The sequence below is a fragment of the Dermochelys coriacea genome, chromosome 3, assembly GCF_009764565.3.
Source record: "Dermochelys coriacea isolate rDerCor1 chromosome 3, rDerCor1.pri.v4, whole genome shotgun sequence".
Taxonomy (NCBI): Eukaryota; Metazoa; Chordata; order Testudines; family Dermochelyidae; genus Dermochelys; species Dermochelys coriacea.
In genome coordinates, this window is record NC_050070.1 from 82,960,398 (window position 1) to 82,978,447 (window position 18,050).

The 18,050-nt window shown below is 45.2% G+C and overlaps 1 protein-coding gene across 2 annotated transcripts in view; it reads right to left on the reverse strand.

Moving 5' to 3' along the window:
- Window positions 1-17,193, reverse strand: part of PDSS2 (decaprenyl diphosphate synthase subunit 2) — a 191,473-nt gene extending 174,280 nt beyond the window's left edge. The window contains exon 1 of one of the 2 annotated variants that reach the window (XM_038397186.2): window positions 16,329-17,193. In XM_038397186.2, coding sequence (XP_038253114.1) covers window positions 16,329-16,630 — 302 coding nt within the window. In that variant the 5' untranslated portion in view covers window positions 16,631-17,193. The remainder of the gene's footprint in view (window positions 1-16,328) is intronic. The other variant, XM_043510763.1, reaches the window with a different exon arrangement.
- Window positions 17,194-18,050: the final 857 nt, after the last annotated feature.

Here is an 18,050-nt window from a genome sequence, read left to right on the forward strand (position 1 = left end):
CCTGGCTGAATGCATTACAGAAAGAGACATTACAGGGGCTCACTGTCAAAATGCTTCTGGATTCGAATAGTCCCACATTGAGCCCCTCTAATATTGCCTGGTATTGCCTGCTCCAAATCAACCGCCTGACTATCCACATTAACACTCCACTCCTGGAAAAACTTTATGAAGAGCACAGCAGGCTGCTATGACCATGGAAATATTTTCCTCATTGAGGTCTAACTTGCAAAATGTACATTCAACAGTTATTCTGCACCTGCTGAGCCTGTTCTTGAAGCACTCCCTGCTGCTGTCAAGGTTTCCAGTGCAAGGCTTCATGAACCACAGGAGTAAGAAGTAGGCTGGGTCTCCCAAGATCACTGTGGGCATTTCCAAATCCCCTATTGGAATATTCTGGTCTGGAAAGAAAGTCCCTGCATGCAGCTTTCTATACAAGTCAGTATTCCTGAAGATGTGTGTGTCATGCACCTACCCACCCCACCCCACATTGATGTCATAAAATGGCCTCGGTGATCCACTGGCACCTACAGTACCATAGAGAAGTAGCCTTCTCTATTGACATACTCTGTCGCAAGATGGTCTGGGGCCAAAATTGGGATATGCATGCCATTTATAGTACTACTGCAGTTAGGGAATCCCGGTCCTGCACATTGCCCAGAGTCACAGTCCTTCATAGCAGGAGGCGATTAATTGCCTTGCGCACTTGCATCACTGGAACCCCCCCATGGTTGACTTCCCAATTCCAGATTGATTTACGACTGACCAATAACGGTCTGGAGTTGTCAGTTTCCACACAGAAATAACCACTTGCTTTTCCACTGAGATGGCAGCTTTCATTGTGGTGTTCTTGCACTGCAGTGCCGCACAAAGTTCCAAGAAGTTGGCTTTGCACATCTAAACGTTCTGCAGCCACTGGTCAGCATCTTATACCTGCATCACAGTCCAATCCCACCACACAATGCTTGTTTCCCAAGTTTAATACCGATGGTCCACGGTGTGCAGCTGCTGTGTGAATGCCAACATCAATTTTGAATTGTTTCTTTCCATAGCACACAGCAAGGCAGTCACCACAGATTCATTTTCAGATTTGCAGCTCCTGAAATACTGCAGGATTAGATGTGCTGTGTTCATTATGCTCAACACAAGACTGGCAGCAGTGCAGGATCCATGTTTTCAGGCAGAAGTGGCAGGAGCACAATTTACATGGGCAGTTGAAAAACAGCACAAAATGTATTCAGTGGAAAAGGAATCCAGGAGAGCTGGCTGTATTTTAAAAAATCCTTATTGAAGTTGCAGGAACAAACCATTCCGACGTGTAGAAAGAATAATAAATATGGCAGGCAACCAGGTTGGCTTAACAGTGAAATCCTTGCTGATCTTAAACACAAAAAAGAAGCTTACAAGAAGTGGAAGCTTGGACAGATGACCAGGGAGGAGTATAAAAATATTTCTCAGGCATGTAGGAGTGATATTAGGAAGGCCAAACCACAACTGGCGGTGCAGCTAGCAAAGGATGTTAAGAGTAACAAGAAGGGTTTCTACAGGTATGTTAGCAACATGAACGTGAAGGAAAGTGTGGGCCCCTTGCTGAATGGGGAAGTGACTGAGGATGTGGAAAAACCTGAAGTACTCAATGCTTTTTTTTGCCTCTGTCTTCACGAACAAGGTCAGCTTCCAGACTACTGCACTGGGCAGCACAGCATGGGGAGGAGGTGACCAGCCCTCTGTGGAGAAAGAAGTGGTTCAGGACTATTTAGAAAAGCTGGATGAGCACAAGTCCATGAGGCCGGATGCACTGCATCCGAGGGTGCTAAAGGAGCTGGCAGATGTGATTGCAGAGCCATTGGCCATTATCTTTGAAAACTCATGGCAATCGGGGGAGGTCCCAGATGACTGGAAAAAGACTAATGTAGTGCCCATCTTTAAAAAAAGGGAAGGAGGAGGATGCGGGGAATTACAGGCCAGTCAGCCTCACCTCAGTCCCTGGAAAAGTCATGGAGCAGGTCCACAAGGAATCCATTTTGAAGCACTTCGAGGAGAGGGAAAAGTGATCAGGAACAGTCAGCATGGATTCACCAAGAACAAGTCATGCCCGATTTACCTAATTGCTTTCTATGATGAGATAACTGGCTCTGTGGATGAGGGGAAAGCAGTGGACATGTTATTCCTTGACTTTAGCAAAGCTTTTGATACGGTCTCCCACAGTATTCTTGCCAGCAAGTTAAAGAAGTATGGGCTGGATGAATGGACTATAAAGGTGGATAGAAAGCTGGCTAAATCATCAGGCTCAACGGGTAGCGATCAATGGCTCCATGTCTAGTTGGCAGCCGGTATCAAGCAAAGTGCCCCAAGGGTTGGTCCTGGGGCCAGTTTTGTTCAATATCTTCATTAATGATCTGGAGGATGGTGTGGACTGCCCCCTCAACAAGTCTGCAGATCACACTAAACTGGGAGAAGTGGTTGAGATGCTGGAGGGTAAGGATAGGATACAGAAGGACCTAGACAAAAAAGTGCTAGTGTAGACATAACCTTAGATTGATACCACCAACAGTTCCCATCTGATGGGCTATGTCGTGGCCTATTTTAAACATGTTAATGGTCTTAATTTTATCACAATAGCCTCCTTTGGTGACCTCAGCAGAACATGGATTAAAAGGACAAAGAGTGAACTGCCATTTGACCCCTAGAGGTGGTCCTTTAAAATTCAGGTTCAGGGACATTGATTTGATGACATTTCCACTGTACACCATACAATTGTTCTGCAGAGACAACATGTCAAACTTCAGGACTATCAGTCTGGCATCCTTCACTAATGCTATATTCACTTAGGGAAAAAATATATATAAAATAAACATATTACTAAAAAAAAAAATCTGAGAAGAGGAAAGTCAACAGGAAATAAAAATTCATAATTACATCAACCACACTAGCTCAATAAATATCCATGAGTTGCAGCAGTCTAATTTAGAGAGGCAACTGAAAGGGTAAAGATTCAGTTGAGTGTTGAAGTAAACAGGTTGAAGAGCACAAAACATCCCAAACACACTTTCAAAGTCTCAGAAAGAAAAGGAATAATTGAAATTAAACATAGCATTTACAGTATCTGTTGTGTATTAAGCAAGCCCCTTTTTTCAAAGGGTGAAAAATTGAAATAGAAAACACCCGTTAGATCAAGTCAGTAGGCTCAATTTAAAAAAAAATTCTACAAGTCACAACAGAAATATGATCCCAATGATTCACAAACAAACAAAAAATCTCTATATTCCTGTTGCTATAACAACAACATAAAACATTTGTTCTCTGATGTCATTTTTGATCACATCTTGGAATTTGTTATTTTAAAAGTTGGTTGCTATGACACTGTCCAGTTGTTAAATGGATTGATAGTCTTGTCAATAGGAAAGTAGGCAATTTGTATGAGTTTTATAAAGCTCATATGATGAAAAAAAGTGAAAGATGTATCTTACTACGCACTATAAAATCCAACAGCAGAAACACCTTTAATGATCTCTATTCTTTGCCGTCAATGTGCGGTGAAGCAAGGAGGGATGTCCTCCCACACTCTTCCAAGTCCCTGTTCTTCCCACTCCCTTGGGTCTAGTGCACTCTGAACCTCAAAAGGGTCTCTCATCACAGCACCCCTCCTTCTGGAAAATGAGGGCTAAATGCTATTTCCTCTGGATCCTGTCAGTAATGACTCGCACTATATATATAGGGAGACTCAGAGTGTCAGTCTCTCTCTTTAGAGCCTCAGAAGTATAGATTCCACAGTGCTTCTGGTTGCCAGAGCACAAGGGACCAGGGACAGATGATAAATTGATCTCCTGTAGACTGATGCATTGCCTCTGTACCACTGCATTGGCTTGGGGAAGGATTTGTTTTTATAGGTAACTTTTTTATTGCTTGTGGCACCTTAGAGACTAACAAATTTATTAGAGCATAAGCTTTCGTGAGCTACAGCTCACTTCATCGGATGCATTTGGTGGAAAAAACAGAGGGGAGATTGATATACACACACAGAGAACATGAAACAATGGGTTTATCATACACACTGTAAGGAGAGGTTTCAGAGTAGCAGCTGTGTTAGTCTGTATTCGCAAAAAGTACTCCTTTTCTTTTTACTGTAAGGAGAATGATCACTTAAGATAAGCCATCACCAGCAGCGGGGGGGGGGGGGGAAAAGGAGGAAAACCTTTCATGGTGACAAGCAAGGTAGGCTAATTCCAGCAGTTAACAAGAATATCTGAGGAACAGTGGCGGGTAGGGTGGGGGGGAGAAATAACATGGGGAAATAGTTTTACTTTGTGTAATGACTCATCCATTCCCAGTCTCTATTTCCCCATGTTATTTCTCCCCCCCCCCCACCCTGACCCCCACTGTTCCTCAGATATTCTTGTTAACTGCTGGAACTAGCCTACCTTGCTTGTCACCATGAAAGGTTTTCCTCCTTTCCCCCCCCCCCTGCTGCTGGTGATGGCTTATCTTAAGTGATCACTCTCCTTACAGTGTGTATGATAAACCCACTGTTTCATGTTCTCTCTCTCTGTGTGTGTGTGTGTGTGTGTGTGTGTGTGTGTGTGTGTGTGTGTGTGTGTGTGTGTGTGTGTGTGTGTGTGTGTGTGTGTGTGTGTGTGTAAATCTCCCCTCTGTTTTTTCCACCAAATGCATCCGATGAAGTGAGCTGTAGCTCACGAAAGCTTATGCTCAAATAAATGTGTTAGTCTCTAAGGTGCCACAAGTCCTCCTTTTTGCGAATACAGACTAACACGGCTGCTACTCTGAAACCTTTTTTATTACTCAGATACTTTACAAAATACTATGGACTCTCAAAAGCATAATGTTGAAAGCATGATACAGATATGGTGCTCATAGTGAAATAGAAAAATAAATGAAGTTGCATTAAGCACAAACACAATTTCTATACAAAAAAAAAAAAAAAAAGCTAAATCCTAACCTCTACTACACAACAGGTCTTGAAAAAGTTGCCAGTGCACATATACAGCAGCAGAACAATTAATTTAAGATGTAAAAATGGCACAGCTTGAAAAATTCACTCTCAATTTGTAAATGAGAAGAAAAACATTTTCAAAATAGGAAAAGTAATTGTTAAACAAGAATCAACAGTGGCAAATTCAAGAACAGGTTTTTATGAAACTGTTTTTAAACTCAATTTTTGAAATAGACTAGATTTCAAATTCATGGTATTCCTTTAAAGTCTGTCAGGTTTGTCTCCAGAAGCAGTTCCTCTAGGGCAAAATAGTGTAAACAGTCTTCTTCCCCTGAAGCAAACTAAATTGTTCAGAAGTTGGGTAGAGAAAAATAAATATTAATTATGATATTGGGTTCCCATTCTCTAAAGAAAACAGTAGAATTGTCAATGAAATCTCCTTCCAGATTTCCTAGCTTTTTATGTTTGTCCTCTTTGTGAAAGTCTTGAAATTTATTCATGTAATGTAAAGTATAATATAACTGTAAAGGAATCTGCATTATCATGCCAGTGGAATTTTGGAAAGGATGACCTCAAGTAATTAACAGGGCTCTAATGTTGTTCCAGAATACTAGGGGGAGACAGCAGAAGGCAGCTGGTGTGAAAGGAAAAAGGTGGACAGAAGGAAAGAGAATATTTAATAAACAAGAGTTGTCACAAATGGATTCTAAAAGTTACTGAAGTAACTGATTAAATTAAAGAAAGCCTAAATAAGAAAAACACACCACCTTAGAAACTGAATTTTAGCATTTTTAAACACAGAAGCAAAAGAGAGGAGAAAAATATCACACGTAACAAAACAGAGCCCTGGGCTGTAAGTACAATTCTCACTCTAAGCGTATGCCTACAACTCGGACACACGAGGCTCAGGCTATCTCACTGCTGGGTAGACTTCAAGACTTGGGCTCCATCCTGAGCCTGGAACTCTACACAGCAATGGGCCCCGCAAGCCCAAATCAGCACAAGCCAGCCGTCTGTGTCTAGTAGTTGTGTAGACATATCCTATCAAGTATTTAAACTTTGTGCTGTGACATTTATTATTATTTGTAGTTTATGTAAGGTATATTTGGTAAGTAATTGTCACTTTCAGAGAAAGTTTCATTAGCCACTGGCAAGTAAGTGGACATCTGTGTTTTTCAAGCCCTGAAAATGATAAATTTAAAATGTAACAAAGAAGAAAGCTACTGATGGTCAGTCAAAACAGTTTTAATTGGAAGAGGGAGAAAAAGTTTTATCCCAATGATCTTGTGCAGACAAAACAGAAACTGGCCATCATGACTCCAGCATCCCAGTGGTCGAACAAATCTCCATATCTATTCAAGGCAGATTAGCCAGACATCCAAATAAGAAAAACACATGCACTCCCTACGTCTACAGATACCAGATTAAACTGCTGCCAGATTAAACCATTTTCAGTAGGTCGTTCTGCTACCTGAAGTATCTTCTTAAGATGCCATTAAGAAGAAATGGGATTATTTCTGATATTTCCCAATATTGAAAATTGGTAAGATTAGTAGTTGGTCATCTTTCCCTTTAAAAAATTTACCACTTATGCAAATGTTATATCCTAACTAGTAAACATTATTATTCTTGAATAATTTGTTCTGCATTTCTAGTTCAGCAACTAGGTAGATTAAAGGAATATGGTCCACCTGATTTACGGCTTGCCACCTTCTTCCATGCTACCATTATGCCTCAAAGATTAACAATCACCTTCTTGTTTAATTCTCTCCTTAAAACTCACTGCTTTTGTAAAACCTATCAGCTCTAATCCACCTCTGAATCACAATTCATTCTTTTATACAAGTTTAACAAATGAAAGTGTTCGGTGCAACCAGTCTTTAGCTCCTGCTTTTTGCAGGAATTTACCGCCATACTACCAGGACTTTATTCCCCTAATTTACCATTTTCCTTCACACACCTTCCATATATGTTGTCCTGGGGCAGGATTCAAGAAACAAGCTTTAGTTTGTAAACCCTTCTCCTGACAAAGCATGAGCCATAAAGTGAACCTGATAAAAAACAAAAGTGAAACTAACCAGTCTATTTCTGCAGTCCAGATAGACTGTAGTGCAAAAAAATAAAATAAAATAAAGCATTAATGGATTGTTAGACTTCCAAATAAAAAAAAAACCGGAATACCTGGTATACACCTCTAACACAATCACTTGTCCCTTCCCCTAGAAACAGACTCTCAGTACTGCCAACGTGAAGCATTCAAAAATCACGAGTCACGCCCCCAAAAATCTAGTTTGTATTTATTTATTTTTTAAAAAACATAAATATCAGAGGAGGAGGGATTGTATTTACCTTTAGGTTTTGAGTCTTTAGGGTTCACATTTCCAAGCTTTTCTCTGTCAGACATGAGGGCTAAAAACTTTATTTTGAAATGAAAGCTGAGATTCTCATGACTCTTGGAGCTGGGGGTTTAAGTATCACAAGAGATGACATTACTATCTTTGTTCTACAGTGTCCTGCTTGCCCCTGAGGTATGGATGAGGAGGAGTAGGAAAACAGATGTCTGCACAGGCTAGGTCACTAGAAGCCTTCACACCAATTGAACCACTGCCCAGAGTTAGAGCAAGTAACTCCATGTTAATCTGACCTTGTAGCCGTGGACTCAGCTGTTAGGAGGGATATATCTCTCTGAGAGGGCTTATGGTTGATGGAGTGCAGAGCAACACCATGAGAGGCGGCACATGCAGGTTCTGGTAGCGTGATGACAATTTCAGCATCTCAGCTTGTTGACCCGCCTCTCAGAGTTCACACAAACCCCTATCCCTGTCTCCTCCTCCTGAACTAGTACAATACTATCAGCCTTTGCAAAAAAAATAGGGACACCAGATAAAGGCAATGAAAACATAGCCATACCGTTTTCAGGGATTCATAGTCATCCTAATTAATTGTGAAATTAAATGTTTAACACACTTTCAGTTTTAATGAGGTGGTAACAAAGTTAAGGAAATTTACATTCAGAAACAGTTCTACTCTGAAAAGTGACTTGGTAAACAATCACTAGGGTTTCACGTGTGTTGTAGTAACGGTTTCCCTATCAATTTTGTTTATAAGTACAGAAACGTTTTTTGTAATTGCCATCTCTGCAAACTTGGCCTGGGATCCTACAGCAAACCAAGTTCTTACCTGCTCATGCATCCTTATCAGTAATCAAGAGTCCGCAAGCTAAATACAACTGTGCAACACTGTTAAAGTGAGATTACATAGTTTCATTCCTCCTGATTTAGTGCAGTGAGTATTTGTAACTCAGCCATGGTCTACACTACAGGGGTTAGGTTGAATTTAGCCACGTTATGTAGATTTTAAAATGAATGCGTCTACATCTACACACCCAACCCCGTTCCATCGGCCTAAAGGGCTCTTAAAATCAACTTCTGTACTTCTCCCCTGCGAGGTCGAATTTGGGGTAGTGCAGACACAATTTGACAGTATTGGCCTCTGGGAGCTATCCCAGAGTGCTTCAATGTGACCGCTCTGGACAGCACTTTGAACTCCGATGCACTAGCCAGGTACACAGGAAAAGCCCCAGGAAATTTTGAATTTCATTTCCTGTTTGGTCATCGTGGCGAGCTCAGCAGCACAGGTGACCATGCAGTCCCCCCAGAATCGCAAACGAGCTCCAGCATGGACCGAAAGGGAGACACTGGATCTGATGGCTGTATGAGGAGAAGAATCTGTGCAGGCTGAACTCCGATGTAAAATATATATATGCCAAAAATCGCACAGGGCATGGTGGACAGAGGCTACAACAGGGACACACAGCAGTGCCGCATGAAAGTTAAGGAGCTCGGGAAAGCCTACCAAAAGACAAAGGAGGCAAACAGTCATGCCAGGTCAGAGCTCCAGACATGTCACTTCTATGATCAGCTGCATGGCATTCTGGTGGGGGGACAACCCTACCTCTACCCCACCACTGTCCGTGGACACCTGCAAGGAGGGAGTCTCATGCAACAGGGAGGAGGATTTTGTGGAGGAGGAGAAGAATGCGCAGCAGGCAAGCGGTGAATCCATTCTCCCTGGCAATCACCCTGGAGCCAATACCCTCCCAAGGCGGGATCCCTGACCCTGACGCTAGGGAAGGCACCTCTGGTGAGTGCACATTTGTAACTACAGTACAGGGTTTAAAAGCAATAGTGTTTAATGTTTGATTTCCCCTGAAAAATTGGGATGCATTCGCAGCCAGTAAGCTACTGGAAAAGTCTGTTAACGTGTCTGGGGATGGAGCGGGAATCCTACAGGAACATCTTCATGAAGCTCTCCTGGAGGTACTCAAACCCTTTGCAGAAGGTTTCTGGGGAGGGCTGCCTTATTTCGTCCTCCACGGTAGGACACTTTACCATGCCAAGCCAGTAGCAAGTAGTTGGAATCATTTCAGCACAAAGCATGGCAGCAAATGGTCCTGGGTTTTGGTCATATTCAAGCAACATTCAGTCTATATCTTTCTGTGTTAGCCTCAGGAGAGTGATATAATTCATGGTTACCTGGTTGAAATAGGGGAATTTTTGTAAGGGAACAGTAAAAAGGCCCCGTTCATGCTGGGCTGTTTGCGCCTGGCTAAAAGGGATCATCCCGGAGAATAGCCACATGGTGAGGGGGTGGGGGGGAATAAAGGGATCATCCCAGAGAAAAGCCACGCGGTGAGGTGGTGGGGGCGGGGGGGGAGGTGTGTGCTGCATATCCACCCAAAAACCAAAGCCCCTCCTTTTAAATGTGAAACCCAACTGGCATTGCTTGCTATGGGAAAGGAGGGCGCTGAAGTTTGAAACCATTCCCACATGTTATGAAGGCATAAGAAGCCAACCCCACGTTCCCTTTGGCTTACCATGGCTGCCTGGAAACCAAATTCTGTTGCCCAGCTGTGTGTGATGTATCACCATACCAGCAGGTGCTCAATATAAAAGGCAAAGTGAGACCTTGTACCTAAAGCACATATGCTGTCTGCTGTGAATTGCTTGATTCACTGTGAGTCTCCCTTTTGTCTCAGAAATGTATCATCTTAATTTTACTCTCCCTTATCATCTCCCCCCCCCCAGGTGCAAATGTTTCTATGCTCCCCCATCATCTTAGTCCCTGGGGTTATCACAGATTAGAAGGTGAAAAAAACCGCACTTACAATGACATGTTTTCCGAGCTCATACAGTCCTCCCACACTAATAGGGCACAGCTTAATGCATGGAGGCATTCAGTGGTAGAGGCCAGGAATGCATTAAGTGACCGCGATGAGCGGAGGCAGGAGGAGATGCTGCGGCTAATGGGGGAGCAAATGTACATGAGGCGGCGTCTGGTGGAGCTGCAGGAAAGCCAACAAGAGCACAGACCCCCACTGCATCCATTGTGTAACCACCTGCCTTCCTCCCCAAGTTCCATATCCTCCTCACCCAGACGCCCAAGAACGTGGGGGTGGTGGAAGGCTCCGGGCACCCAGCCACTCCACTCCACAGGATGGCCCAAGCAACAGAAGGCTGTCATTCAAACAGTTGTGATTTGTAGTGTGGCTACAATAAGCAATGTGGCCTTGTCCTTCCCTCCTCCCGCACCCCACCCCATCCAGGCTACGTTGTCAGTTATCTCACTTTTTTTTTTTAAATTAACAAAGAAAGAATGCACAGTTTCAAAACAATAGTTACTTTATTTCCTTTGCCAGCTGTGATCAAAGGGAGGAGAGTGGTTGGCTTACAGGGAATTAAAATCAACAAAGGGGACAGGTTTGCAGCAAGGAGAAACACACACAACTGTCACACCGTAGCCTGGCCAGTCATGAAACTGGTTTTCAAAGCCTCTCTGATGAGCAGCATGCCTAGCTGTGCTCTTCTAATCACCCTGGTGCCTGGCTGCTCAAAAATCGGCCACCAGGCAATTTGCCTCAACCTCCCACCCCGCCATAAACATCTCCCCCTTACTCTCACAGAGATTGTGAAGCACACAGCAAGCAGCAATAACAAGGGGAATGTTGGTTGCACTGAGGTCTAACCTAGTCAGCAAACAGTGCAAGCGAGCTTTTAAATGTCCAAAGGCGCATTCTACCACCTTTCTGCACTTGCTCAGCCTATAGCTGAACTGCTCCTTACTACTGTCCAGGCTGCCTGTGTACGGCTTCATAAGCCATGGGAGCAAGGGGTGGGCTGGGTCCCCAAGGATAACTATTGGCATTTTAACATCCCCAACAGTTATTTTCTGGTCTGGTCTGAGAAGTAAGTCCCTTCTTGCAGCTGCTCAAACAGCTCAGAGTTCCTAAAGTTGTGAGCACCATGCACCTTTCCCAACCATCCCACGCAGACGTCGGTGAAACGTCCCTTGTGATCCACCTGTGCTTGCTGCACCATTGAAAAGTACCCCTTTCTATTTATGGACTGGCTGCCAAGGTGGTCCAGTCCCAAGATAGGGATATGCGTTCTGTCTATCGCCCCACCACAGTTAGGGAATCCTATTGCAGCAAAGCCATCCACTATGACCTGCACATTTCCCAGAGTCACTACCCTTGATAGCAGCAGCTCAGTGATTGTGTTGGCTACTTGGATCACAGCAGCCCCCACAATAGATTTACCCACTCCAAATTGATTCCTGACTGACTGGTAGCTGTCTAGCATTGCAAGCTTCTCAACTGTGAGGGCTGCTCTCTTCTTGGTATTCTTGCGCTTCAGGGCGGGGAAAGCAAGTCAAAGTTCCATGAAAGTGTCCTTACACATGCGAAAGTTTCGCAGCCACTGGGAATCATCCCAGACCTGCAACAATATGCGGTCCCACCAGTCTGTGCTTGTTTGCTGGAACTGGAATCGGCATTCCACTGTATCAACCAGCTCCACTGCCACCATGATGTCCCAATTGCCACAGCCCGTGCTTTCAGGAAGTCTGTGTCCATGTCCTCCTCATAATCGTCCTCGTGCTGGCATCTCTTAGCCAGGTTCTGCACATACTGCAGGATAATGCACAAGGTGTTTACAATGCTCACAGCCGCAGCGGTGAGCTGAGTGGGCAACACAGAAAAAAGGCACGAAACGATTGTCTGCCGTCGCTTTCATGGAGGGAGGGGAGACTGACGACAATGACCCAAAACCACTCACAACAATGTTTTTGCCGCATCAGGTATTGGGAGCTTAACCCAGACTTCCAATGGGCTTCCAATGTCTACCCACAGTGCACCTCTCCATGAGTCGATGCTAGCCATGGTATTGAGGACGCACTCTGCTGACTTAATGAGCTTAGTGGGGACATACACAATCAACTGTATAAAAACAATTTCTATAAAACTGACCTAACTTCGTAGTGTAGACATTAGTTTACATAGGCATCTTTGATAAAAAGCACAAATGCAGTAAATCCAAGATACCAAAGTAACTCTTTTTACCTCACTATTTTTAATAAGTAACAGATTACGATGGCTTGTGGGTAATTTACACCTAAATTATTTACACAAGTGTGATAAAGTGGACTAGGCCCTGAGACCACCTTCTGGAGGCCTTGTGGTCCTGCCAGACCCCACTCCAGAAAAGGGAAGTAGAGAGAGTCCTCCAAGCAACCTAGAGCAGTGGCATGGGACACAGCTGCCAGAAGCAGCCAATCCAGGCCCAGTAGACCCATATAAAAGGAGTTGCAGTGCAGAGCAGAGATTAGTTCCTTGATGGCAGAGCATGAATAGTGTGCCTGGCTGGCTGAAGGAGCTACAGGACCTCGGACAGAGAAGTTCTGGCAGACACCCGGGGCGGGGGGCACAAAGGAGCTCCGGACTGGCTGCTGGGACTCAACCAGGACAAGGCCCAGAGAAAAGGGTGAGGAATTAGCTGTGTCCATGGGGAAGTGGCCCAGAGAATTGTAGCAGCAATGCAGTTTAACTAAAGGGATGCAGTGGATGGCTGCTATCTAGACGGTCCCTGGGCTGGGACCTGGAGTAGAGGGTGGGCCTGAATCTCTTTCCCCCTCCCCCTGCAGCCACTGGGAAAGTGACCTGGACTTTGATGCACCCCAGAAGAGGAACTGAAAGGCCCAGAGAGGCAAAGAGTCTCTAGGGAGGGAACCCTGGTGGATGTGATGGCCGGGACTGCTTGAAGAGCAGGGACAATTTGAGAGTGTCCAGAAGGGGCCGAGAGACAGTTTGAACCAGGATACTGTAATATGCTCTGTTGGACTGATGGAGGATCTAGCCCAGGAACATGGCTGCAGATAAAGAGATGTTAGAGAGCACTGAGATAAGCACCCTGTTGGACTTATATCGCAGGGATTTGATTTTTATTTCACATACAGACTCTGTGGGACTCAGCCAGAGAGCGAGTCACTGAAGACTCAGAGAGCGAGCGAGTGTGCGTGGGCACACAGACAGGGGATGCTCATGAGAGGTGAGTGCGAGCCCATTACAAGAAATTACAGACAGAAGAATTGGAAACAGTTTCCAACACTATGAAACAATATTTGGACAAAGCTGTTTTTAACTGATAAGCAAGTTTTGGGATGAAAAAATTTAAATTAGAATGCAAATATTGAGGTGATTGAGTACCTGTTGATTTTGAATCTTTTAAAATTTACCAGAAACTGTGCAATCTTAAAGCTACTGTACCTCTCACTTTAAAGTGTTTGGATACAAATGAAAATTAAGATATAGTTCAAAACCTGCACAGAGTAAAGACTCCACTTTAAAGAATCCTGATATTCCAAGCCTTTTCTTTCTGTAGTAATCCATGAACACTTTGTCTAGGTCTACTTATATCTATCATGACAGGCAATTTTATATGGAACTAAAACACAGCTCTTTCCCAACTATCCACCTGAGGATAAAATGGCTACAAAGTAAACTGTATACCATAATTTATGCACATGAACAGTTCTGTTTCCTTTAGCGATAATATAAGTCAGGGATCGGCAACCTTTGGCATGCAGCCCTCCAGGGTAAGCCCCCTGGCGGGCCAGGCCGGTTTGTTTACCTGCCGCATCCACAGGTTTGGCTGATCGCGGCTCCCACTGGCCGCACTTCGCCGCTCCAGGCCAACGGGGGCTGCGGGAAGCAGCGGCCAGCACATCCCTCCAGGCCAGTGGGAGCTGCGAAGCGCAGCCTGTGGGAGCCAAGATCGGCCGAAACTACAGACCCGGCGGGTAAACAAACTGGCCCGGCCTGCCAGCGGGCTTATCCTGGCGGGCTGCGTGCCAAAGGTTGCCGATCCCTGCACTAGTGCAAAATAATCCTCAAAAACAAATTACAATAGTAATTTGTACATAACTATTTAAATGTATTGCCAATAGTGAATTAACCCTTCTGATAATATATATAACCCAAGACCACAGGAAGTGCTTGTGTCAATGTTGCAAAATAAGAATAAAATTGTTAAAAACATACACACAGAAGTCAAGCTTTTTGTATGACCGAATGTTGTACTTTTATTCCCACTACAATTGGTCAGTTTAGTACCAAGCTTCAAAGAGGTTCTGAACAGAATTTCTGAAGTAACAAAACTGTGGGCCTGATTGTACATGTCCTCCATGCACAGCCTCCTATGGAAGAAGTTGGTTAATGCTCCATGAGCTTGCAGGATAAAGCACCTGAGTCGTTCATATGTACCATTTTAATAGGAGTATTATAGCTCAAAAAAAATTGTAAACAACTTTTCAGATTAACACATTAATAAACCAATAAAAATAAGAACTATAAATTAAAAGCAGCACTATTTAAGTCCATCTGCATAAGCCAACTCTGATCATGCGTGTCTCTACAACATGACTACACTCAGTTGTCCCCTACCCTGGTTACCACACAGTTTACCCCCCTCTAGACAAAATGTATGGGAGCACTGTTAGTCTATTATAGTGTCAGAACCTAAAACTTCAGATTTAACCCAGTTACACGGACACTACTAGGCTTCCTTTCCACAAACTTCCAACTGTATCTGGGTCCTCCACCTCTGTTATAGTTGTAGTGTAGATGGGACATTATATTTAGTCTACAAAGCTTTAAAAATACAACCAAATATAGAAACACCTTTTAGTTAAATTAAAAAGCTGTCACAAGGTTATGTATAAATCATGCTATTAATTAAGAGCTATGAACAGATCAACCAAAAATTCTTCCCACCATATTTTTTCAAAAGCTAAAAACGGCAAGTGCTTTTCATTTTTTATTTTATTAGAAAGTTAATTATATGCTAGTACTGCAATCTTCAATAGATATCCCATTTACTGAAAACCTACTGGCATCAAATGACAAAAGTCCACAAAATGTAAATGATTTCTTTTAAATTGTTTTTATGGATCTCTATATTGTAACAATTTGATCAATGCAATCAGAACTGCACATATATAACACTATCCTAGCATACTTGATCTAACAATTGGAGAAAACTCAATCCATGCATTCCATATCTTATATTTTTACCTAACTCATTCAGAGTTTGAAACAAAAGTGTTATAAAGTTGCTCATGAAAACTAGGCAACTGGGATTTTCTTTTAAAAATAAATTAAGCATTTTAAACATGTTCACAAAGTCCACATATACAAAATTTGGGTCTTGTTAACCTTGAATATACTTTCATCAATAACATCTTTTCCACTCTAGTGATAGGGGTATGTAAAATATATATATATTTTTTTAAATCACAAGAACATACCAACACAATATACTTTAAAAGTTCTGCAATCTGGACACAGATTCTTGCATCTTAACATTGACAAAGAAAATACTGTCCAGAACAAGCCTTGCTTTTGCTTATTTGTGAGCATGTGCATCTTCATCAGTATTTTGCCTTCATAATAACTGAGTGAGATAGTCCTGTCCCTTGATTTCAAATGTTCCAATAGCCTGGACAAACTTAACAGTAACCATCTTAATTTTCCTCACACTAGAAATGTTCTGAAAAAGTCTTGTTAACAAAATATATGTTTAACATATACAACATTTTGAGCTCTTTACTGGACTAGTTTTTCCTGTTTTCCTTCATTTGGATAGTTTCTTCCAAATGTGGTCCTCAACATTTGGAAAGTACAATGGTTAATGAAGAAAGGTTAGCTTTGTACAGCGAGACAGTTCTCTGCATACTGTAAACGTGATAAATCACTCACTCTCTGATGTGCTGGAAGGGGACAAGATTTTGAGAAAAGGAGTATGTTACAATGTGACATATACAATTTCCCTAAGGACTTAAAAACTTCACTTTGTACCAGACCAAGAGCCCTGACTTAACAGCAATTATTAACAGTCCAGACATTAACAAAGGCAGGTTTCTCTTCATGGAAGGGATAACAGGAGTCTCAGTGGAGGAAGACAAGTTACCTCCATCTTATGCATTACAATCACAAAATACGAGTATAGGGACCCATGGCAGAAGGGGCGCAGGCCCCGGTGTTTACCTGGCGGTGTTAAGCAGGGGGTGCTTGGTCCCAACCAGCTTGCGGACCTGCATGGCGATGTTGCTCAGCTCGTCGCTCAGCAGACAGCGGAGGCTCATGAACGAGGTCGGATACCCCACGATCTTCTCGGCCTCGGACACCACTTTACTCCAGTGAGACGCAGCAGAGGGAAAACCAGAGAACAGGCCCCTTCGCCACCGCACGCCGCCGCCTCCTCCCCGAGCAGACCAGAGCCCGGGGGGCGGCGGCAGCAGCCGGGAGGAGCAGCAGCCCCCCCAACGCAACAGCAGCAGGGGACACATTTTTCCAGCCCCTTAATAGACCCCCCCCCCCTCCCGCGCGCGCCTCGCCCCCAGTAGCTTTCGCCGGCCGCGCCCAGCCCGCCTGCGCTCAGGCTGCCCAGCCCCCCGGTCTCCTGCCAGTGCCCCCGTGCCCGACTGTACCCCAACTACTGTCGCCGCCTCCAGGGGCGGCCGGATACGAAGCCACCCCCTGCGTCCAGCCCTTCTCCCCGCGCAGTGTCTGGCCCCCGGACCCTCAACTCCTGCGAGCCGGGTCGATGCTGATGCTACCGCTACCGCCGCCCGCCACAGCCGGCAGCCCGGGCTACTTGTGGCATGGGGGCAGCCATGTTAGATGTCGCAAAACACGAGTCGTAAAGCAACGAGGACCGTGGGATTAGAACCCTTCCCGTTTCCTCACTTTCCGTCTTCAACTGGGGGCGGGGGGCAAGAGAGGGATTCCAGTCCCGCTGCCCTCTCTCTCCGCTGCGTGCCGTATGGGGGAGGGTGCAGGATGAAACGCCCAGGGCAGCCCCTTCCCAAAGGAGAGCCCGTCACACTCCCAGTGACACCCCCTCCAGCCCTCCCCAGAGAGCCCATCACACACCTCTAGTGACACCCCCTCCAGCCCTCCCCAGAGAGCCCATCACACACCTCTAGTGACCCCCTCCAGCCCCTCCCCAGAGAGCCCATCACACACCTCTGGTGACACCCTCCAGCCCCTCCCCAGAGAGCCCGTCACACTCCCAGTGACACCCCCTCCAGCCCCTCCCCAGAGAGCCCATCACACACCTCTGGTGACACCCTCCAGCCCCTCCCCAGAGAGCCCGTCACACACCTCTAGTGACACCCCCTCCAGCCCTCCCCAGAGAGCCCATCACACACCTCTAGTGACACCCCCTCCAGCCCTCCCCAGAGAGCCCATCACACACCTCTGGTGACACCCCCTCCAGCCCTCCCCAGAGAGCCCATCACACACCTCTGGTGACACCCTCCAGCCCCTCCCCAGAGAGCCCATCACACACCTCTGGTGACACCCCCTCCAGCCCTCCCCAGAGAGCCCATCACACACCTCTAGTGACACCCCCTCCAGCCCTCCCCAGAGAGCCCATCACACACCTCTAGTGACACCCCCTCCAGCCCTCCCCAGAGAGCCCATCACACACCTCTGGTGACACCCCCTCCAGCCCTCCCCAGAGAGCCCATCACACACCTCTGGTGACACCCCCTCCAGCCCTCCCCAGAGAGCCCATCACACACCTCTGGTGACACCCTCCAGCCCCTCCCCAGAGAGCCCATCACACACCTCTGGTGACACCCCCTCCAGCCCTCCCCAGAGAGCCCACCACACACCTCTGGTGACACCCCCTCCAGCCCTCCCCAGAGAGCCCATCACACACCTCTGGTGACCCCCCCCAGCCCTCCCCAGAGAGCCCATCAC